This window comes from Mus musculus, chromosome 14 (assembly GCF_000001635.26).
Source record: "Mus musculus strain C57BL/6J chromosome 14, GRCm38.p6 C57BL/6J".
Taxonomy (NCBI): Eukaryota; Metazoa; Chordata; class Mammalia; order Rodentia; family Muridae; genus Mus; species Mus musculus.
The window spans coordinates 27,906,831-27,931,361 of NC_000080.6; the positions used below are offsets into that span (position 1 = coordinate 27,906,831).

The 24,531-nt window shown below is 39.7% G+C and overlaps 1 protein-coding gene across 37 annotated transcripts in view; it reads left to right on the forward strand.

Annotated features, from left to right (window-relative positions):
* Erc2 (ELKS/RAB6-interacting/CAST family member 2) overlaps positions 1-24,531 on the forward strand; it is an 856,263-nt gene that overhangs the window by 284,556 nt on the left and 547,176 nt on the right. For all 37 annotated transcript variants that reach the window (XR_383172.4, XR_001781112.2, XR_383171.4 and 34 more), the window contains one exon: positions 5,983-6,150. Coding sequence is in view for 28 of the 37 variants with exons in the window: in XM_006518931.3 (XP_006518994.1) it covers positions 5,983-6,150 (168 nt within the window). In the remaining 9 variants the exon portion in view is untranslated. The remainder of the gene's footprint in view (positions 1-5,982; positions 6,151-24,531) is intronic.

The window sequence follows — 24,531 nt, forward strand, 5'->3', positions numbered from 1 at the left end:
TTTCTAAAGTGGAAATAATTGACAGAAGTATAAGAAGCAATTGATTATTTTATTGTATGGTGGTTAGTTTTAACATACACTAAGCAATAATCAGACGAAGCAGACTTTTTAAGACAAAACATATTAATAGTGTATGTTTTGCTTTAGGAGTGATTTGATCCCGGGCACACAATTGAACAATGCATATAGCAGTTGCTAAATATTTTTCTTCTCTTTTTAATATGATATTTTTGTTGGCTCTTTTGGAATTTTGACAATTATTTTATCATATTTATTCCCTCTAACTCTGTCCAGATCTAGATCCACCATCCTCACAACCTTATATCAATTTCATTTGTTTGTTTTAAGCTCATTGAGTCCAGTTTGTACTCTTGGGTGTGAGCCCATACACTAGAGCATGGTCAACCTACTAGAGGCCATATTCTTAAAGAAAACTTGACTCTTCCTACCCTAAAAGCCATCAATTGTCAAAAGCTCCTCAGGTAGAGATGGGGATCATTGTTCCCCTCTCTGTCCCATGCTGAAATGTTCACTGTCATGATCTTGCACAGATCTGGGGTAGACAACCACAGCTGCTTTGGGTTTGTGGGTGCACTGATCCTGCTGTGTAAGAATACAGTTTCACTTCGGGTCTCCCCGACCTCTGGCTTTTGCTGTCTTCTCACACACCTTCCTCAGATAGCTCCTTGGTGGTTTGGATATTGGGCCATAGGGAGTGGTGCTATTAAGAGATGTTGCCTTGTTGGAATAGATGTGGCTTTGCTAGAGGAATTACATTACTGTGGAGGGAGGGTTTGAGGCTATATATATCCAGGATATGCCCAGTGAAACAGACAGCCCTCTTCTTTTGCCTGCAGATCATGATGTAGAACTCTCAGCTCCCTCTCTATTACCATATATGTCTGCCTTCATGCTGCCATGCTTTCTGCTATGATGATAATGGACTAAACCTCTGAAACTATTAGCTAGGCCCAATTAAATGTTTTTCTTTCTAAGAGTTGCCATGATCATGGCATTTCTTCACAGCAATAAAATCTTAACTAAGGCAGTCCCTGAGCCTGGTGAGAAGGGAGTGTAATGCAGTTTTCCCATTTGTGTCTGAGCACTCTGTAGTTAAGTTTTCTTTGTACTTTGACCAGCCATGAGCATCAGTGTTAACTTTCATCCATCCACTGCACAAAGGAAATTTCTGATAGGTTCTGAAAGCTGCACTAATATGTGGGTATAGAGATGAGGATAGAGGGCCGTTTGGTACTATTGCCAAAATGTTAGTACTGGTTTTACCTCTGGGGTCCTTGAGCTTCTCAACCATGGATTCTTGGCAATAATTTTAGTACCAGGCATGTATTTTCTCCTGTGGAATGGGTCTCAAACCCAACCAGAAAAGCAGTTGGTTACCACTATAGTATTCATTCTAGTGTTCCACTCACGGGCATATCTTGAAACATGGATTATTATTATAGTTTTATAGGGTTCACATCTATGTAGGACTGCTAGTGACTCCCCCCCTAAGCAGCTTACATAGATCTTCTGGTACTATGAAAGCTAGCCAACACGGAACAAGCTTTCTGGTTAATGCCAACTTTATTTCTTCATGTCTTATGTCCACACTATGCTATCTTCAGCACTATGATGAATGACAAAGAGCAAATGCAATAGCCTGCACCATTTTGGTGGTTTCTAGTGCACTTGTAACAGTGTACTAGTGGATTTCCCACTGCGTAACCTATGGCTTTGGGAAACAACATTATCTCTTCCCACTACACACACGCGCGAACAGACACACACACACACACACACACACACACACACACACACACACACACACCTCTATACATTTTATAGAGAAATAGACTTGTAAGCTATTCATGAATTAAAGGAAACAGTAAGGATTAAAAATAGGACTGATTGATGTCTGTACTGGAAATTGAATTAGTGATATCAAGCTAAGGTGTTATAACAAAGAAATTAATAGTTTTAAGTCTTATGTAAGAAATAATGGGTCCTGGGGAATGTGCTCAGTGGTTAAGAGCCCTCACTATGCAAGCAAGAGGACCTGAGTTTAGAACCTCAGTATGCATGTAAAAAGCTGGGTTTGGCTGTTAGCACCTGTAATTTCAGTGCTAGGGCTAAAGGGCTGCCAGAGGTAGGAGGACTGCTGGAGCTTGCTGGCTAGCTGGACTAACTGAGAGGTGAGGGGGGAAAAATCCCACAAAAATGATAAGCTCCAGGTTCAGTGAGAGTCCCATCACAGGAGAATTAGGTAGGGAGTGACAGAGAAGTAGCATCTTCTACATTCATGTGTACAAGATTTACACACCTGTGCCACACATGTGCACATGCATACACTACACATAATACATACATAACACACAGAGAGGAGGGGAATGGGAAAAAGTGATGAAAATCAGTGAGATAAATATCTAGTTTATAAATTTAGGAAAAGCAAATAGAATAACTCAAAAAGGTACAAGGAAGAAAGTACTGTAAAAATAAGAGCAAAAATTAATGAAGCAAAAAACAAAGATGAACTTGTCTGGTCAGCACTTTCACAACTGGATCTCTGATTTGTTGGTTTAATTTGGCATTCTTCTGATGAGGTCAAGCAAGTAAACACCAAGGATACGTATTTGAGAAAGAAAACAAAACTATAGATACCATTGGTAGAAGATATAATTAGGTTTTATGAAATTTTCCTACAAATAAATATAAAAATTTAGTTGCAGTGTGGACTTCTCAGTAGGGAAAAATGCCAACTTTATATGGTTTTGCTAATGTTTTCTGATGAACAACCAAGTTAAAAAGAATTCTTTTTTTTTTTTCAGAAAAGTTCTCAGAGCACATTAAAACAAGCTCCCATAGATAAGTGTATACCAAAACCCAGGAACAACAGAACAGATGGGAACAGAACAGAGCACTCTCTCCAAACACTAGATGAAAAATGCTGAAAGAATATCCACAAGCTGAATCCATTAACATTGAAAAACATTATATATCATGACTAAGTGAAGTTTTCCTAGAAATACAAGGAATGGATAATGTTGAAATTCCATTGATGTTACTCATTACAATAACATATTAAAGGGAGAAATGTATGGGATGGAGGCAGAATGTTGGATAATATTAAGCATCTTTAATGATTTAAAGAAACTCTTGAAATGATTGTAATAAAAGAGAACTTTCTCAAATCTAAAAGTGCATCTTCAAAGATTTAATTACTGTATTTGTTAATAAATAACATTATTTTTCTACACGTGAAAAACAGATGTCAAAATAAATGACATGTTAGAAATTTTTCCTTTGAGACCTAGAACAAGACAGGCCCTTCTTCTCCAGTGGCCTTTTCATGTGGTTGGTTGTGCACTTGCACATAGTGGAGTTGTCACAGGGTTGTTAGCTTTGTACCATGTTAGCTGGTTTCCAACAGGGGGCAGAGACTATCAGTTGGGATGATCATAAATTGGCTGAACTCATACCATGCTGTTTGGCTTTGAGCATGGGGACGGAAGCTGCCAGGTGTTGTCTAGGTTAGGGCAGGAACAAAGGTACTGATACTTTGTCACATTCAGAATCTGAATCACTGTTCAGTGCAAGTGAAGAGTGGGAAAACAGACCCAACTTCTGGTTTGGAAGAGTGACATTTGTGAAGTATTGAGAAGAAGGGACTGGTGAGTTGTCTTTGAAGTCATCTCCCATGACTCCTGTCCGTAGACAAAAATGTAGTGAGCTGGTAACAGAAAACTATGGGATGGTGGCATATTGACAAGCTGCTTGTTGTCATGCAAATCAATATAACTGCTTTGGCAAATATTTTGGTCTTATCTGGTAAAATTAGATTAAGATGTTGGGGTGATTTGAATAAGTATGGCCCCATAAGACCATAAATTTGAATACATAGTCATTGGCAAATAGCAGGACTTGAGAAGGATTGAGAGGTGTGGCTTTGTGGAAAAAGTGTGTCACTGGAGGTGGGATTTGAAGTTTCAAAAGCCTAAGCCAGATCCCAAGTCATTGTCTTCCTGCTGCCTACCTATCTGGATGCAGAACTCTTAGCTCCTTATCTAGTACCATGTTTGCCTGTGTGCAGACATACTCTCTGTAATGATGATAATGAACTAAATCTCTGAAACCGTAAGGAATCCCCACTTTATTACTTTCTTTTGTAAGAATTGCCTTGGTCATGGTATCTCTTCACAGAAGTAGAACAGTGGCTAAGACAGAGTTGGTATCAGGAGTGGGGTATTGTTGTAACAGGCCTGGCCATGCTGTTTGTAGGAGGAATAGGGAAGACTTTTGGGCTTTGCACTAAAAAGTGGTTGTACTCTTTAAGTAGGGGATAATAGGCTACCTTATAGGCACAGGAGCATGGAAGACAGAAGTTTGAACTGTGGGAGCCCACCTCAAGAAGTTTTCGAGGGAAAGAATATTAGTAAGTGGCCAAGAGACTGTTCTTGTGATATTTTGGGGGAAGAATAGGCTTGCTTTCTGCCTCTGTCCAAAAACATCTGCCTGAGGGTAAATTGAAGAGTTTGGATTAATAGTGTTGGCAGAGGAGATTTCAAGACAGCCTGGTATTAACTCTGTTGCATGGTTATTAGTGGTCATTCTTTTGCAGATCTGTAATGAAAATATAAAAGCTGAGCAAGGAAAAATGCAAAATGTATAATTTGAGAGGAAAAGGAGCATCAGAAGGTAGAATGGAGCTAAGTCCAGTATTCAATGAGATACAAAGTTTAAAGAAGGGCCTGATGCTCAATTGAATGCTTCAGGACAAACCCCCACCCAGCTAAGCTTACAACTTGTGAAATGGATTTAAAGAAAATCTTTAGTGAAGGAAACCATCAACAACAGAAAGTAGGTGCAGATGTAGTCAAATGAAGGGTCAATGTTCCAACCCCAGCAAGCAGCCGAGCTTGGCAGCTTTAGCCACATGGTTCTGTCTTTAGAGTGAAGGATAATGGACAATAATGGACCTGAGAAACCATAAGCCCTTGCTTACAGAATGCTTTCTATTATAAGAGTTGCTAGGGTCATGATGTCTCTTCATAGCAGTACAACAGTGAAAAGATACATGTACATGCTGTGTGGTTGAGAAACTTTTCACCTGGATGGAAACACAAGATGGTTTTATGATCACGTTTTATATATTTTTAGAGTAGCACTGTTGTGAAGATGAAAAACCTAGAACAAAAACCAGGCCAATGGCAGAGCTGATAAATAAATTAGGTGAACTCTTACCGTGGAATATTCTTCTTCAGTAAAAACATGATTAAGTTCTTTGTACATGGGTTTACACGGACATGATTTAATCTCTAATACATAAACACTTAAAGCATATGTAACACAAAGTGTTAAAATATGAATAAACTAATAATATATTCTGTATGGGTGAAAAAGTTAATTAGAGAACGGAAAAACAATTTCAAAATTCAGTGATAGTTCCCAGAGGGCTAGAGGAAGATGGATGTGAGATGAAATAAGATTGATTCTAATTATTATTTTTATCCTTGGTGACTTGAATGATACATGTTTAGCTTTTTCTTATAGCTCATGTATATTTAATGTTCTTTTGTCTTATTTATGCTTAAATTATTTTTCTTTTGAAGATTGTCTTCAAGGGATACTCCTGAGTCATTTTCTACCTTGTAAAGTTGTTTCTCTGATTAGTTAACTGTTGCACCACTCTCTGATGGTCTTCCTGTCGACAGTAGGCTTTGGGGTTTCAGAAACAAGTATGTTTTGGCAGGAAGCCTTCATGGTATTGCTGACCTGTGGTTTGAGTGAGGTGGAAGGCATTTGCTTACTTGCTTGTCCCTGTAGGGCTTCTTCCAGACTAGGGCCATCTCTTTAAGCATATACATGGCATTTCCTGCTGGATTTTATAATTGCCGGCCATTAAAAATAGAGAAAGGGGTAGTTGTCAAGGGTAAACTGTTTGAACAAAATTTTCTCAGATTTTGTGATTGTCTTCTTCTTTTACAGATTGATCAGCTGAAACAGGAACTTTCCAAGAAGGAGTCAGAACTTCTTGCCTTACAAACAAAGCTTGAAACCCTTAGCAATCAAAATTCAGATTGCAAGCAACACATTGAAGTGCTTAAAGAGTCGCTTACTGCCAAAGAACAGAGGGCTGCCATCCTTCAGACTGAGGTAAGGCATTTGCTCAGGTACTGGAGAGCAGGGGCACTTAGCCATATACAATGTTGTTCTTGGGAGACATCCTGAAAAGAACCCATTCTCAGAATGTTTGGGGACAGATGTATTTTGGGATTCACAGAATTTTGGGTTTTGAAGTGAGATCTGTTGTGAATATCATAGTTTTGTGACTCTCCTACTGAGGTTGTAGCAATACCTGAGACATGGGACTATAGTCTCATACTGAAGTGGGATAAATAATGACGAAGGCTGGATTCATTGTTTCCTATTGGTTTGTGTCATGTTTTATACCCAAGGAGTTTGTTTCACATTTAGAATTATTCTATTATATTTTCCATTGTTTAGAGCATTTTATTTTATTTCTTTTCAAGATAGGGTTTCTGTGTATAACAGCCCTATATGTCCTGGAACTCACTTTATAGGACAGGATGGCCTCTAGCTCACAGAGATCTGCCTGCATCTGCCTCCATAATACTGGAATTAAAGGGCTGGGACATCACACCTGGCTTTAGAGTATTTTTGTTGTTATTTTGTTTTGTCTGATTTGAGAATCATAAAGAATTGGATCTGGAATTAATATATTTCATCAAAATCATAATATGATCTGAAGAGCCCATAATTTACTTGACAACCATTATATAGATGAGTTTTTATTAATTTTCCCAATAAAGAAAGTTAGCATTGTGTGTTTCTTAAAGGAAATACTGCTTTGTTATTTCTAATTCATATTTAGTGGAACAATAAAAACAACCCCAAACTCCACACATGTTATTATTCTCTTTTCTTGTTTCTTCTGGTTGGATGACACATTTCTGTTTTATAAGAAATACAACACATACACTAGTTGTTGTATAAATAAAACAGCCATCAAAAGCAATGGGCAATATAGCAAAGAAGATGGTGAGTCAGGTTGATTTACATGTTGCACCTTGTGGGTTACTTTGGGAGAAGGCTTCATAATTGGTATGTATGTCCTCAGGGGCTCTTTGCACCCTGTGTTTGTATGTATAGACTTGAAGATGTATACGGACATACACATTTGACTTAGGAGTGAGTTGGGTTTGTTGAGTAGATCTGTGCCCTCAGTGAATGTTGTCTGGGCATTTTCTTTTTTAACCCATAGATTTATGGCATAAATTGAAAGATGACTTACATCTCAATTGAAGGGGCATAAGTACAGAGTGTCTAGAACTCTGCTATTCAGTAGTGAGCCATTAGCCTCACAAGGCTATTTGAATTTACTTAGTTTAGAAAAAAATTAAGTATAGTGTTTTAGCCACTTTAGCTATGTTCTACACATTTAGTAGTGTCATGCTGGTGATGTCTGCTAACAGTTTTCTAGAACAGGGATTTGCTTGGGATCCAACTCTAGTCCTTTGGTTGATGTTATAAAAACATGATTAGAACCCATCACATCTATTCATCTACGTGTCTGCTTTCTTGGTATAATTGCAGAACTGTGCAATTGTTATAGAGCTTGTGTGGACTGCAGTGCTGAAGGTATTTGCTGTCTCATCTTTCATGAAAAAAAAAAAAAAAGATTGCTGGCACTCTTGGTGTAATGGGCAGGCATTGGAGTGTCCAATAAGGACTCCTTGATTCCTACTCAGAATCAAGTAGGCCAGGGAGTTTGCTGAGTCCCATCCAAGAGCATGTTTACTTTACAAACACCTTTTTATACCTGCATTTTCATTTTAAAGTTATTGTAATTATGTTATGTGAACGCCCACTCGCCAGCAAGTAAGACACCACAACAGGATCCTTCTGCAACACGTTTATTGGGAGAGCATGGACTGCGTAGGCCCCAGAAATGGCACTGCTTATATAGGCCTAAGAGTGATGTGTCCATACCTGATTGGTTATGCTACCAGTACCTCATTAATATGCGTCAGGCCAGGCAGTGACTCGGCAAAAAACTCTACTGCACATGCACACATTGGTTGTTTACCCATAATCATGGGTGGTGGCCAGTGGTAGCCAGCGCCATCTTGTAATGGTGTTTGCGGCTTCCCACAATGTTACTATGAGTTGGGTGGGAGGCCATATGATGGACGATGCAGTCTGCTTGCCCAAACAGGTACCCTGGCTCCCTGACAGTTTCTTTCCAGAAGGAAGAGTTAGGAGAACCAGCTCAGAAGGCCTCTCCTTTCACTGTCTTATACTGATGCCTTCCGTAATCTGCCCACCCATCCTTCTACTTTACTTCTTTCAAATTAATACAGTTTAAATTAGACCCATACATATTTCATAAAAAAGACTGAGGTGACATTATGTGGACAGCTTCTGTCCCATGTTCAATAATTAAATGGCCCAATGGAGAGATGGTGCTTTGAAGTAGAAATGAAGTCACTCTCTGAGGACAATGAGATGGTATTTCTATACTCCTGCTTTGAAGTTGAGAGTGAGACATTAATAAGTTTATTGGCTGAAACAGTCAAGGAATTTTCTTTGTTATTATTATTATTATTTTCTTTATTTACATTTCAAATGTTATCTCCTTTCCTGGTTTCCCCTTCGAAAACCCCCTATTTCCTCCTCCGTCCCCCTGCTCACCAACCCACCCACTCCTGCTTCTTGGCCCTGGCATTCCCCTACTCTGCCACATAGAGCCTTTACAGGACCAAGGGCCTCTTCTCCCATTGATGACCGACTAGGTCATCCTCTGCTACATATGAACTGGAGCCATGAGTCCCACTATGTGTACTCTTTGGTTGGTGGTTTAGTCCCTGGGAGCTCTGGGGGTACTGGTTAGTTCATATTGTTGTTCCTCCTATGGGGCTGCAAACCCCTTCAGCTCCTTGGGTCCTTTCTCTAGCTCCTTCATTGGGGACCCTGTGCTCAGTCCAATGGATGACTCTGAGCATCCACCTCTGTATTTGTCAGGTACTGGTGGAGCCTCTCAGGAGACAGTTATAACAGGCTTCTATCAGCAAGCACTTGTTGGCATTCACAAAAGTGTCTGGGTTTGGTGATTGTATATGGGATGGATCCCCAGGTGGGGCAGTCTCTGGATGGTCATTCCTTTAGTCTCTGTTCCACACTTTGTCTCTGTAACTTCTTCCATGGGTATTTCGTTTTCCTCTCTAAGAAGGATTGAAGTATCCATACTTTTGTCTTCCTTCTTCTTGAGTTTCATGTGGTTTGTGAATTTATCTTGGGTATTCTGAGCTTCTGAGCTAATATCCACTTATCAGTGATGCATATCATGTGTATCATTTTGTGATTAGGTTATCTTACTCAGGATGATATTTTCTAGAATATTACTTGCCTAAGAATTTCATAAATCATTGTTTTTAATAGCTGAGTAGTACTGCATTGTGTAAATGTACCACATTGTCTGTGTCCATTCCTCTGTTAAGGGACATCTGGGTTCTTTCCAGCTTCTGGCTATTATAAATAAGGCTACTATGAACATAGTGGAGCATGTGCCCTTATTACATGTTGGAGCATCTTTTGGGTATATGCCCAGGAATAGTATTACTGGGTCCTCAGCTAGTACTATGTCCAATTTTCTGAGGAACAGTCAAATTGATTTCCAGAGTGGTTGTACCAGCTTGCAATCCCACCAGCAATGGAGGAGTATTCCTCTTTCTCCACATCCTTGCCAGCATCTGCTGTCACCTGAGTTTTTGATCTTAGCCATTCTGACTGGTGTGAGGTGGAATCTCAGGCTTGTTTTGATTTGCATTTCCCTGATGACTAAGGATGTTGAATATTTCTTTAGGTGCTTCTCAGCTCTTCAGTATTGCCAACGAATTTTCTTTTGCCTTTTTTCTTCTATTAAGATGGCTGTGCATAGAAACTGAGGAACAAGTTGCCTGATGATATCTGTCTCTTGAAGAAAGCAATTTATCTGAAATTAGCTCTAACTGTTGGACCATGAGGGAAGGATTCTTGCAGCATAGTAGAATATATTAAAGTGCTAGGGGCAGGAATTGGGGGTGCCTCAAGGGTCAAGAACACCATACCACAAGAAGATCTACAGAGTTAACTAAGCTGGGCCCAGGGGGCACTCACAGACTAAACCACCAACCAAAGAGCATGTGTGGGCTGGATCTAGGCCACCTACACAATGGTAGCAGATGTATGGCTTGGTCTTCATGTGGGTCCCCTAACAATTGGAGTTGAGGCTATCTCTAACTCTGTTACCTGCCTTTGGACCCTCTTCCTATAGCTGGGGTGCCTTGTCTGACATCAGTTGCAAAGGATGTGCTTAGTCTTGCTGTGACTTGATGTGCCAGGGCACGTTGGTACCCATTGGGGGGAGGTCCCCCTTTTCTCCGGGGAGAAGGGGAGGGAGTAGTGAAGGAGGAGGTTTGTGAGGGTGCAACTGGGACGAGAGGAGGGAATGGGGCTGTGATCAGGATGTAAAGTGATTAAATAAATTAATTTTAAAAAGAAAGGTAATTAAGAAAGAAAAAAAGTGCTATCTCCTCTTTGCATCAGCAGGAAAACCACAGTCTCCCTTTCTCATGTGTGGTTGCTTAGTGGGAATGTGGTTGTTGAATGAGATATGGTACATCTCATTATGTCCTTCATTGAAAGATGTGAGTTAAAATGTACCTGAGGGACGCAAAACTTGTTCTCAGAAGCGGCAACATGAGACAGTTGCTTGCGATTTGATTTCTGACTTATTCCAAAAGGCTATTGCCAGAACAGAAAAGAATGGGAAGAGTCTTGCTGGCTTCTCTGGCACATCTCTGCTGCCCGCTGGCTTTAGCCATATATCTGTAATACAGTGTAAATGATAGCTGTCACTGCTTACTCCCTGAGAACACAGTATAAATGACAGCTGAACTGGCATAATAGTTCCTCTCTGTAAGGGAGGTTCTGCAAGTAGGACCTTTGTGTTTGGGAGGTGGTAGGATGAAGGGTGGGGTGAGAGGTGGGAGGCAAGTTGTCTGGGTTTGTGGCTATGTGGCTTGGCTCTTTGGTTGGCTTGTTTTAACTTATACAAATACCCAGGCGCTCTTTGACATGTGTGCAATAAATCAGTGGAATAATAATTATACATGTACAGAGATACACCACATGGCTCTTAACATAACATTTTACTTTTTAAAATAGCTTCAAAGGACCCCACAGCCACATTTCTTATTTTGCTATTTCCTTTAATGTTTCCTACTCACCATCTTACCCTATCCGGCAGGTCACGTCCTGGGCAGCAGTTGGTGGACTAATGGATTGGCTTACTTTCTTTCTTGTGTTTGAGTAATTATCAATATGAACAGAAAATAGGAAGGAGAAAGTCCTACTGTTTATTTCAGTTGTAATTAAAATGTTTTTAAAAATAAAGGAACAAACACAGTGTTTAGAAGTCGGAGGTATGTGGTTATTCGTGAATCTCCCTGTTAACATATGTGTGTATGGGAGAAGGTCTGAACACAGAATTCAGGAAAGTGCTTTCCTCGCTTGTAATGAAGTATTCTAACTGCAAGTTGAGTTTCTTGTATGGCTGTTGTTGCTGTTCATTGTTAGGATGCTCGAGCAAGCATTTTTTTCCCCCACCTGTTCTATTTTAGCTTTGTGAGTTTGTTTTGGAATTGTAGGCTGTGTGTATAAGAGCCCAGCCTTTCACAGTTCAATCCAGGCACCTTCTTAAATTGAAACAGAGAAATAAAAATACTACCTATTTGTTCTTTTGTGAGTACTACAATCGGTTCTTTTCCCAAATGAAGACTTTTGCTTCTGCTGTTTTGGAGAGCATCTTTCTTTCTGTCTCAGCATGATTGCCAAACTACTAGTTATGGTAATTCTTACACATACTTTCTAGACAATTCGTTACAGTCTACACAATGTTAAGGTTCTATTTGCTTGTTTTATACAAATGCATGCTGCAGATAGGTCAGAAAGGTGAACTAAATCTTTAATAACTTGTTAGCTAACAAGGAGTATAGGGGTTTTGTGCTCCAACAGGCAAGGAGCAATATGTGCTGGGTAGAATAGTGAGTTCCATAGCAAAGGTTCATAGCTTTTCTTTTGGAAATGTCATAATATAGATTATATGTAATCAATTACACATTTTATACAATCTATAGACCTTCTTTCCAGAAAATTCCTCTTGTGGTACCTTGCAGACAGTTCCACATACTCAGGAACTGTGCCATCTTTAAAACCAACAAGCTTGGAACAAGATAATAGTTGTCTTTTATTGTTTTATGTTTGTAAATATATGTATTTTATTTTATGTGGGATTCCCAGGGAAAGACTTCTATTTCCTGTCTCACCTCTTGCCCTGGTTCCTGGGAAGTGACTTTCTGCTCACTCCAGTGAGACTTGAAGAGGTGATAGTTACTGTCTTTCTTCAGGTAGACTTTTGATGATTGTCCTGCATAATCAAGGCAGTGTTACATGCAGGTGCTTTTTAAGCAGTTAGCAGCACACACCCATGCCAGCTCCGCCAGCTGTTCTGTCACCCTTTTGGCATTGTGGGTACAGTGTTCTGCTTTCAAGCCTTGCAAGGAATATCTTTAGAATTAATAAATTAAGGGACTTGGTGAAATAAAAAAAGCATACAAAGAAAGTCCCCCTGTCATTTATATTTTTTTCCAGTCCAGTCCCCTTATTGGATTCATGGTTTTAAATGTTTTTATTCAGTGGGGAAAAGGCACCATTTGAAACTTTTATTGATAACATTTTTAACTGCAAGAAAAAGACATAAACCTTCAGAGCAGTAACTATCACGGTGGCCAGAGTTGGGAGGTCTGCAAAATGCTTTATTGCCAATAGGAAAAAAATGTTGGGAACCACAGTCATTACAGGGGTCACCACCTCTGTTATGTGCATCCCGTTCCCATTTTGAGAGCAGGGATGATGGAGGACCATGCTCCACACTTTCCTTCCCCTAACATCTACAGGCTTTGTTTTGATTTTTCTCTTTATTAATGATGTGAAAAGTTTGGGGTCAAATAAAAATGAGCCCAGGTCAGGCTTTTTGAGACTCAGTGTGGTGAACATGTCCCTGTATCCAGCCATGGGAAGACCTGGCTAAAGGGGCTGAGTTGGCTGTCTATGCTTTTTTTAGCTACTTTGTAGGTTTTAGCTATCCCGATGAATTAGGTAGCCAGCCTCTTGCTTCCCTGTGGTACAAACAGGAATGACCTGTGGCAAAATAATCAAAACGGAACACAAGGATCCTCCTCAGCTGTGTTGAAAATGTTCCGTGGCATTGCCGTTTGGGGATCGTCAGAAGATAACATGGGTAACTACTGACATCGTTCTTTTCCATAGGTCAAGAGTCTAGTAGAGTTGTTGTTCCGAGTTCTCAGAAAACACCTTATTTAACACCTTGTTAGGATGAAATTGCTTCTGACTTTATAAACACAGGTGTTCGGTTTGAATCCTAATGAACTGTGAAATAGGTAGATGTCTAAAAGGAAATTCTATAAATTGTGAACAGGGCTCTGTCAGCACACTAAATGGATTAGGAAAATTCATTGTCTGCCCTGTAACTGAACACCAGTGTGATGCGTGCCCCCGAATTAGTCCTGAAAAGCCAATAAACCAGAGGAAGAAAGCCGAGCCTAGGAGATGTTGATTGTGGGGGTTCCCCACCACAAATGAATCTGGTTCGGGACAACTTGGAAATCAGAATAGCTATTCAGAGAAAGGCCAAGAAGGAATACATATGAGCAGACAACACAGAATTTATGGAGCAAAACCACAAACACCTTATTTTCCATTGTACTAAAACAGTGCTATTTTACACTACTCTTTTTTTTTTTGTATGTAATTCTGCTTTCAATTTTATATTGTTGCTGCAACTCAAATCTCATTATAAGTCTTCCAACAAAAATCCCTTTTTAATCAAAAACTTTCCAAGCCCAGCCATTGTAGGCATTTTCAAGCACCCTATTTTACTACTGGAACAAAAGAATTTGGTCCCTCCTTGTTGAGCTCGTGGGGATGTTATTTGACCTGGGTGGCCAAACATGTAATTAAGATAACTGAATCATTTTAATTTCTGCATTAAATCCTTTCATCATCTGAGGCCATTGTTTTGGGGTAGAGAGATAGGGAGAGTCCTTTTATTTTATTTTATTTTATTTTATTTTTTGAGAGAAAATAAAAGGATTGCTAGTGCTTTTGCTGGCTGAACTTCTGCAAGTTGTGACTAGAAGTGACAGTACCCAATTAACCAGTCATCTATGGGAACACCCATGCCCTGCCCGCTGGTGAGCTCTACGTACTGAGAAACTGTTCTTTAGGAAGGAACATACATTTCTGCCATGTCTCTGGATCACTGCCCCACCATTTAAAGAGGGAAACAGCATCCAGAGGGGAGCTCCAGCAGAACCTTCCAGCTTACCTGCTTTCCTTTAAGATATGTTATTGAAAACAGGTTGCACTAAGTGTTTTCATCCACTTTCACCCTTTTATGAGCCCTGCATTTGGAAAGCAGTTTAGAAAGTGATTCTGCTTTCTGACGCAGGCTCTGTGTCTACTTCCTGTCTCCCCTGAAGAAGACCCCAGTTTCTTTGCTGTGCATTTTCACAGCAACCCAAAAATGTCCAGTTAAATCGGATGGCAGGGCCTCTGCAAGAAGATGCTGCTCCATTTAAATGTACTTTCCCCTTAGAGTTAAATACATATATTTATTTTATATAGACACCTTGTTTTCTGCTCTTATTTTTTTTTTTTAAGGCAATGTGATCAAGGTAGTAAGCTGTATGGATTTAACCCTGGGAACTCAGTTTTATTTAATGAAATATATTGAAGTCAACAAAAGTTTTGGCATTTAACTTAAAATTTTATTTATTATTATTACTGTGTATATGTATGTGAGTGGGAGAGAGAAGAAGCATGAAGCATGGGCCATGGCGTTCACTGTGGAGGTCAGAGGTCAACTCTCAGATAGTTCTCTTCTCTCTCTGTGAGATCCTGGGATGTGACTCAAGTCATCAAGCTTGTTTGGCAAGCTCTACTTGATTCTTTGAGACGTAGGTTATTTCTCAAGACCTTCTAACCAGCATTTTCCTTACAATACCACTTGGTAGTTATTTATTTGAAACTGAAAAGACAGGAATTTGGAGTTGTAACATCTTCCCAAATGTGAGAAGATGTGCTGAGGCGACTCCTTGGTTGGGAACCAGCCATATTAACTGTCAGAAAATCTCTCCATAGCACTGACATCCGGGAGTGAATGCCTTTGCAGTCATTCAGAGAGCATCTCAAGAAGGGAAGTGGGGTGAAGGAGGCCCAGCTGTTTCTGAGTGAGGCTGCATAGGCTCTCCAACCTCTTTCCCATCTACAACCAGGGAGCCCATCAACAAAGTTAGTTTCAGCTACTTGGAAAACAAGCTATATTTGTACTTCCTATAATGTATGTATGTGTATGTGTGTGTGTGTATGCATGCACACGTATATTTCTGAGAAAGACAAAACATTTCAAGGTAATATAGACATACAAAATAACTTTTAATAACCTAATTTGATCCCCAGTAAGTTATTTCTAAGGTGCCTACTATGTGTTAGGCATGGTGATAGGGCAGAAAGTTTGTAAGATTCAGAATAACCAGAAAGTCTGTTGTTGAACACTTTCTCTTAGAAATGCTTGCACAAATAAGACCCAAGAAATGGCAATACTAATGAGCCTGCTGATGTGGAGTTGGGAAAATGTTGTAGGGTCCTACACCTAGACAAAGACCCCGGAGGAGAATTAGCCTCTTCCGAAGATGATTTCCCTAGTGGTTGTCTGCATAAGAGTGTACAGTCTTGAAACCATATATTCACAAACAACAAAATTAGATTCAGTAGGTTATACTTACGTATATTTGTACATACATTTATGAAACAGTAATAAACAAATAAAAAGAGGCTATGGACTTGAGAGTTGGGTGAACATGGGAGGGGTTTCAGGGAGGTTAGCTAAGAGGGGTTGGAGAGAGGGAAGGGAGGGGAAAGCGATGTAATTCTATTTCAATTAAATCATAAAAATACGTGACAGAGCTAATAATGCAATTATTCTCTTGAATCCCAGACATGCCTAGTCTTAGCCAATGTGTTATGTTAGCGTCAGGAGAAAATATATGTTAACTCCTAAGTAGATTACAGAAAATATCCTTAACTACAAATCTATCTTCTCTCCTTCTATCTATGTATCTATCTGTTGTGTGTGTGTGTGAGCATGTGTGCACATGCCTGAAGAGGTAAGAAGTCAATGTTATGTGCGTTCCTCATTTTTTTTTCTACTTTCGGGACAAAGTTTCTCATTAAAACTCAAATTTTCTAATTTAGCTAGACTGGCCAGACAGGCCCAGAGGTCCTTCTGTCTCCATCTCCTCAGCTCAGGGATTACAGAGCCATAATGCTGTGCCCTGTTTTGTTTTGTTTTGTTTTGTTTTTTGTAATGTGGATTCTGATTGAACTGAAGTCCTCATAGCTGCTCAGCAAGCCCTTTATTGACAGAGTCATCTTCACAGGCTTCCACCAATAATTTTATAGGAATGATGTATAAAACTGATAAATTTAGTGGCAAATGGTTTTTGTCACGTGAAAATTGTTTAACATAAAAATCAATTTAGAGAAATTTGTGGTAGATAAAGGGTTTATATTTCTAATGAATGGAACTTTTGAAAACAGATAACCAAAGAGACAAGAGCCCTGTAAAATAGTAGGCCCAATCTTCAATCAGCGTACGGAGAAATGAATGTAAATGTACCCAATGTTTTATGCTTAATCTGAGGATATGAATGCATATTAAAACTACATTGAAAATAATTTTCACCTGATGGGCAAGAGTCCAAAAGTTTAAAATGCTTTCTGTTGGCAAGGCAAGGGGAAAACTAAACCTCTAATAATGATGGCTTTAAAGCAGAATCGTTATTTCCTGGGGAGAATTTGGCAACAGTGACCAAATTTTCCATGTTTACCTTTGTCTTGGAATCTCAGTTCTAGAAATAGATATCAAAGGTACACTGGCAAAAGTATAAAAATACTCAACATTAGTGATTCTTATGTACAAACACTGGGAATAATCAAGATATCTACTAGGACCAGACTGATTTAATAAATCATGGTGATCTAGAAAATGAAATGCTATACAGCTATACAAAACATAAGCTAGATCTTAATACATAATGGGGTGACCTGTAGATGGCATTGTCAAGTGCCAGAAGAGGGTTGGCTTGTTATGAAGTGCCATAGCCACACCTGCATGGATGTAGCAAATCATAGAATCAATAAGAAATATTGGAGTTGATGGGCACACAACCTAGGTGATTAAATGAACCTTAAGTTATAGATATGTCTTGGAGCTATGAGAATAGTTTACATAATTATAAAGCCAAATTAAATCCTGAAATCCTTTCAATCTTTAAATAGAGAGAGAAATATAATCCTTGAATAGTTAGAGAGAAAATGAAGCATTCATCTATGTTCAGTTTGAGCAGTGTCTTTTCCAGGGATCCAGAACCTTTGTAAATGCCTTTACTGTAGGCTTAGATTTTTCAAAACTTACTTTAATTATGGTTCTTTAATGCTTTAACCTTCCTTCTAGTTCAGTGCCCATCAGAAGTAGGAAAAAGGAAGGCTAATAGGAAATGAGGGTCGTGAACCTGTTGAAAAGTATTTCTTTGGGGCGATTCCAATCTTCACTGTCAGCAGTCCAGTCCACTAGCAAAACACCAAACATGAATCAGCAGCGGCAGTCCAGTCCACCCGGAAATATCAAACATGAGTCCATGACAGTAGCTTGATCCAGAAGAAACCATGAGGTTTGGCTGATCAGCACACATCCTGGGAAGTGGCAAGAAGCAACTGGAATACCACCACAAGTTCTTTGGTATGTTTCTCTCTACACAGTCACAAGTGAAAATCAGTGAAGACAGCAAGGTGACCTAATGCAAGAGTGTCATGAGAGAAGAGCAGCATCAGCGAAGCCCAATGATGAACAGCAAGAGTTGCAAGGTGAACCAATGCAAGAGCTGTCTATTGGGTTATACTTTCCAAACAGCACATGCCTCTCAAGTATCCACACCAGCAAAACATCACATGCCCTTTCACCAGGCATGCAACTTCCAGAAAAACACCATGTGTCTGTTCGCAGCAAAACATCTTCTCACGTGTCTGCTTTAGCAAAACATCCTCTCAGAAGACAGTTTCCAGCTAAATATCACATGACACAACTGAGTCTCCAACAAAACCAGAACCCCCACTTCACTTTAGTATCCAGTTCTCTGTGTGTCCATTTCTAGTGGATTTACTCGAGGACAAACAGAAATGTAAAACTCCTTAAGAATCCTTCAGTAATTATGCTATTTGTTGTAGTGCGGCTATCATTGTCTAAATGGATGGATTTGAAGAGCTGGATCAAGTGATCACTTCTCCTTTTGCCACTGAGAATTAGAATTTTCAGCATAGGGCAGAGGAAGTGCACAGACTAGTCTAACCAGCACCATGTTTCATATTGGACTGGGACATCTCAGTTCATACCCTCAGGTGAACTCGGGGTAAGCTTCATGCTTAAAAATAAGCATATGCATCTTTGATAAATAGGATGATATATGCTAAGGATGAATAGCTATATACTAATGCATATTCTAGCCATGCCTCTGAAAAGCTCTAGAAATAAGGACAGTCTAGCAGCACTAGATACTCCCCCGTCACCATTCACTATTTTCTTAATTAGGGCTTTTGTAGAAGTGAATCTAGGGAGGGCTAGGGCAGGAAATGCTGCCTGGAACAGCTTGTCACCCTGGAGAGGGCTGATGTCAGTTATTGATAGCACTGGGAAAGAGCTGAGGCAAATCCACGGCTGCAGCTGTGATGGCTCATGCCTGCAACCCCCCTATTCCAGAGGCAGGAGGATCATGAGTCTGAGGCTAGCCTAGACTACAAAAGGAGACTCTCTCTTACACATGTAAGCTAATGAAACAGTCTTTCTGAAAAAGTTTCTGAAAAAGTAGTGAAGTCTAGGAGGAAGCCGGCAAAGAAAACCTTCAGCTGGGCATAGCAAACAAGCTCCCTATGTGGAAAACTTCCCACCATGTAAGTTAGGTTATATATTTCTGAATAGAGAGAGGCAAAGAAAGGACCTGATTGAAAAGATGCGGCAACACATCACCCATTACAATGTACAGCCCTTATTATGATACTAGCTAAGTAAATAAAATTGAGAGATTTAAAGGTTTGACAGATAATATGTGAAGGAGTAATTGGCGAATTTTCTTATGTTGTAATAATGGTTTTATTTTTGATAAGAAATCTTTATCTTCTAAACATGTCTGAAAATGCTTATGGATGAAATAAAGTAGCATTTGTGGACTCATTTAAAGTAATTATGGATGTTGAGAAAGAAAATACCAGTCCAGAAGAAGTAAACCCTGTTGTATGTATTTTTTTCTCTAAAAGGAAAATTTCAAAGCAGTGCCATGCGTTAGGTCAGATAAAGTGCAGCTAAGATAAGGGCCACAATGGCTTACGGTGTCACCAAGTAGTTCAGCAGGCACAGCAGAGAAGGATGCTCTTTAACGTAAACTGTGTGAGACCTGAGAGAAAAGACAAAAGTGGCTTTAATGGTTGTCTACTCAGCTATCGGACTTGTGTGTGTGGCAAAGCAGAATCTCATTTCCTCTTGCTTTTGGATCACTCGTCTTTATTGCTCCGTGTACTTTTAGATCCAGCTGGCCTCTTTTGGTCCTGATGGTGACTGGTTGTTTTCACCAAGCTCTTCAGATTGCTCTAAGTGGACACTGGTTTTTGAGGGTGGAGACATTTTATCTCATTCTTCCTTCTTTGACTTCTAGCTGCATTCATCTGCCTCATGATCACTTCTTAGATATTAGAAGTGTAGGTTCATATCAACAATCTTTACAAAGCTTGGGGATTTGTTTGGGGTCTAGGAAGGTATGGCACATCCCCAGTGTCTATGAAGAAATAAATGTAGGGGCTGTGAGATGATCAGTGGGAGAGGGTTCCTGCTGCCAATGCCAGTGCCTTGAGTTTAATTCCCATGTGATAGAAGAACAAACTGACTTGTACATGCCCTCTGACTCCCCTGTCTGTCTATCTGTTGGTCTGTCTGTCTCTTTCACTAAATAAAAATGTAAAAAAGAAAAGAAGAAAAGTGAACATAGATTTGTAGTGACTCTGTCATGATAATTCAAGCCTTTCTTCTGCACACTATATTGATAGCATTACCTTCAAAATGAAACTTATAATTCAAGCTAGGAATATTTCTATAGTTCATAGTTGTTATTTTTTCTGCAAAGTGGTGCTTTCTACTGTGACTAACAATTGTAGTACTTGTCACTGGAAAAATCAGTAGGATGAAGTCACTAATGGTGTTAACACAATTGAACACATTTTGTACAACGGAAAGTGCCATATATCATCAAAACTAAAATGATTGTATCATATCACATTTATTAAGCACTTATAGGTGCCAAGCCTATTTTTAATGTCAAATAATCCATAATTCTATCCCCTGAGGTTTGTAGTACTGGATAACAGTGGGTTTTCTTATGTTATACAACTTTATATATGTAAAATAATAAATCTTAGAGAGGTCCGTTGACACTGGTGGCGGTGCAAGGGTATGTATTGGCACTGAGCACAGTTGAGAAGTGTGTGGGTGTGCAGAGCTGGTGCGGGTTACAGTCAGCATGTGTGGTGAGAACTTGTAGGCTTTATGTTGCTTTAGGGAGGAATTACAAGTCATTGGCAGGGGAGCTCAAACATTGCTGTTTCCTTCAGATAGTCTTCAAATTACCACCCCCCTTTAACAACTAGTTTTAGAAAAATATGTTTATCTATCTATCTATCTATCTATCTATCTATCTATCTATCTATCTATCTATCTATCTATCTATCATGTATACATATATATTTGAAATACATTAGCTTTTCTAAAGCAGTCTTCTAAAGATATGTTCAGTGAGTAATTCTGAGTTAGAGTTGAATTATACATGCAAAGGATAAACACTATCTTCAAAGTTTAGCCTTACGATGTAATAACATGCTTTAGGAGGAAAGCGTTCACTGCACTAAATGGTTATGTTTTGGTATCTTCAACTTCAAGTTAGAATGTTTGTATTTTCATAAATTAATAAAAAAATTAACGGGAATGGAGAGATGGCTTGGTAGGTGAGAGTTCTTGCTGCTTAAGCAGGAGGACCCATGTTCAGATCCAAGTGCTGATGTTGAAGACAAGAGTGGCTTCAGCAAGGCGGCTCTGTGTATAGCCACACTCAGCACTAAGCTTGGTGCCTTAAGTTCCATCTTTGCGACCCATACGGTGGATGGATAGAGCCAACTCCAACACGTTTTCCTCTGATCTCCATACATATGCCTTGGCCTAACCCTGAGACTTGAATGCAGTCATGTCCAGTTTTAACCCCTGACGTGTCTGGCTTTCCTGCTCTCTCCACTGCACAGTTATGGAGCTGTTTGGTGTTTGCTTTTGCTTTTGCCTTTGGGTTTGACAGAAGTATGACTATCAGGAGCTAAGACCGTTACCCTTTCTGTATCCGCGATGTACAGAGCCGTGACTTGAATCCAGGTTTTATAAGGCCTGGCAAGCATTTTTCTTACCTGTTCTCCATGCTTTTCTTCAATTGTGGATAGTCTAAATCAAATCAGCAGTGAAGTTTTTGCACTGTGTTTTGTAAGTATTCAGTGTCTGTTGTGTTCCCTGATGCTAGGTCAGAAAAATTACACCGGGAGTTGCCTCCATTGGCACCGTGAGTATCTCAAATGCTTTCTTCCTGTTCTTATTTCTTTGTATGTTCACACAATGATGCCTGCAGTGAAAATCTCTTCTCCTCACGGTGTTTACTGTGGTCAAGTGCCAATACTCCAATCACTCTATCTCTTTCCCCCATTCCTTCCTTCATGCCTTTTGATACCCTTTCTAAGAAAGCTAATCATTTTCTCTAGTCACCCACCTCAGCTTATAGAGACTTGTCTTCGTAATTGCCTCTGTTGTTTCTTCCCATAACCCAGGGATTTCAGGGTACAGGCATAAAGTCAGGGGACTACGGTCAGTTGGAACAGTGAGAACTTGGGACCAGAGCTCCCCCCACCACCACTCCTTTTACACCCCCCCCCAGTATGGTTCTTATTTTCAGGAGCTAGAGGCCCAGTATTGGTAGTTCCTCTGACTTTTAAGAGTGGCAGGAAGTGTAGACTTGTGTGGTTTGTTTTCATTGACTCCTTCACACATCCATTCGTCCATTCTATGGCTTCTAAAAAAAATACTGGCAAACAACTAGATTATTTTATAATAGTGTGCCTATAAAACAAAACCCATCTGTTAAACATTACTCGGACTCTTAGTAAACCAACAAAACTTTTTCTGATTTTGAAGGTTCATGTTGAGCTCAGCTCTCTCCATACTTCTCTACTTTTTGGTTGACTATTTCTTTGGTGTGTCTGTGTTCCCAATGAAGATTGTCCCTAGGTTCCCGGGAGGCAGTTGGGTGTTCTGTTTAACAGTAAGGTTTGGATATCAGTAGGCCTGAGTGGAAGTGTAGTTTGTTATCTTTTGTAGGTTATACACTACAAAGCACCTGTAAAAAGTGACTATTAATGACTGACCTGAATTGCTTAATTACTTAATAACTATTTTTTCATTCCAACTGTCTATCCTATCTGAACAGCAGTATAGGAGTTGTAGATACCACTATGAATAACCAGACAAGTGTTTACCTTGAAGGCTACTGTTTATTGGAAGAAAAAGATAGTAGTCAGGTATTATTAATGAAACAGGGCCATTAAATTGGCTCATGGTTAAAGGTGGGCCAAGGGTGGACTCTCTGGGGAGAGAGCTGGCTAATTTAAGATCTGAAGGTGTAGTTGTAGCAAACTATGTGAAAGGGGTTCAGAGCCATATTTCCAGCCTCTGGTTTACAGCTATGTGCTTCTTCTGTAAGGCATTGACCACATGGCTGTGGCCAACTCAAGTAATGACATAGCCCAGTGAGCCTCACCTGGTCTGAGCTTACTGGATCTTCTCATGGGGAAACAACAATGCATCATTGCCTCTCCTGCAGGGCTCACAAGACCTAGTTTGTCACTGTAGTTATAGCCTATTTGCTCGTGGAGTTGAGGTTATGCTGCAGTACCAACTTGAAAGTTGCCCTGGCATAACGTAGGGGTAAAACAACCTGGCTGGCTACTGGAAGCCCAGGTCTAGTTGGTCTATTTGCTGCTGTAAAGAAAGCTTTATTGGAATACAGCCATGACCATTTAGAATGTATTATCTGTGGCTGCTTCTCATTATGATAAAGTTGATTAATTTGTTATAGAGACTACATAGTCTACAGAATTAAAACTATTTATTATGGTCTTAGACTCTCTCTCCTCAAAACAAACAAACAGACAACAAATCCACACAAATGCATGGATAACTGCTTATAGGTATTGATGGAAACTACCTTGGAAAAGAAAAACTATACTATGTATGTGTTTCTGTACGGACTGCATAAAGGAAAGAATTAGTGCATGAAAAACAGCTAATTTGGTATCTCATGCGTGATATTTTGCAGCTATGGTTATATTATTATTATTACTACTACTACTACTACTACTACTACTACTACTACTACTACTACTATCTTTGTTTTTCCTTTCATCTAATTGCTAAATCTGGTATATGTTAGTATCAATATGATCATGATCAATATTAATGGGCCTCATCATTATTATCCACATGTGGTGCTTAGATACTGTTCCAAGAGCTTAGAGTACCCTGGAAGGCTGACAGTGGTCCTGTGAAGTGGAAGTATCCCCATTTATAGGCACAGTTTATACTAATATTTGTAACAGACACCACCATTTGCTATTCTTTAACTCCTTGGCTATTGTGGTACTTATTTTTTAAAATATTTTTATTAGGTATATTCCTCATTTACATTTCAAATGTTATCCCAAAAGTCCCCCATACCCTCCCTCCCACTCCCCTACACACCCACTCCCACTTTTTGGCCCTGGCGTTCCCCTGTACTGGGGCATATAAAGTTTGCAAGTCCAATGGGCCTCTCTTTCCAGTGATGGCCGACTAGGCCATCTTTTGATACATATGCAGCTAGAGTCAAGAGCTCAGGGGTACTGGTTAGTTCATAATGTTGTTCCACCTATAGGGTTGCAGTTCCCTTTAGCTCATTGGGTACTTTCTCTAGCTCCTCCATTGGGAGCCCTGTGATCCATCCAATAGCTGACTGTGAGCATCCACTTCTTTGTTTGCTAGGCCCCGGCATAGTCTCACAAGAGACAGCTATATTTGGGTCCTTTCAGCAAAATCTTGCTAGTGTATGCAATGGTGTCAGCTTTTGGAAGCTGATTATGGGATGGATCCCTGGATATGGCAGTCTTTAGATGGTCCATCCTTTTGTCTCAGCTCTAAACTTTGTCTCTGTAACTTCTTCCATGGGTTTT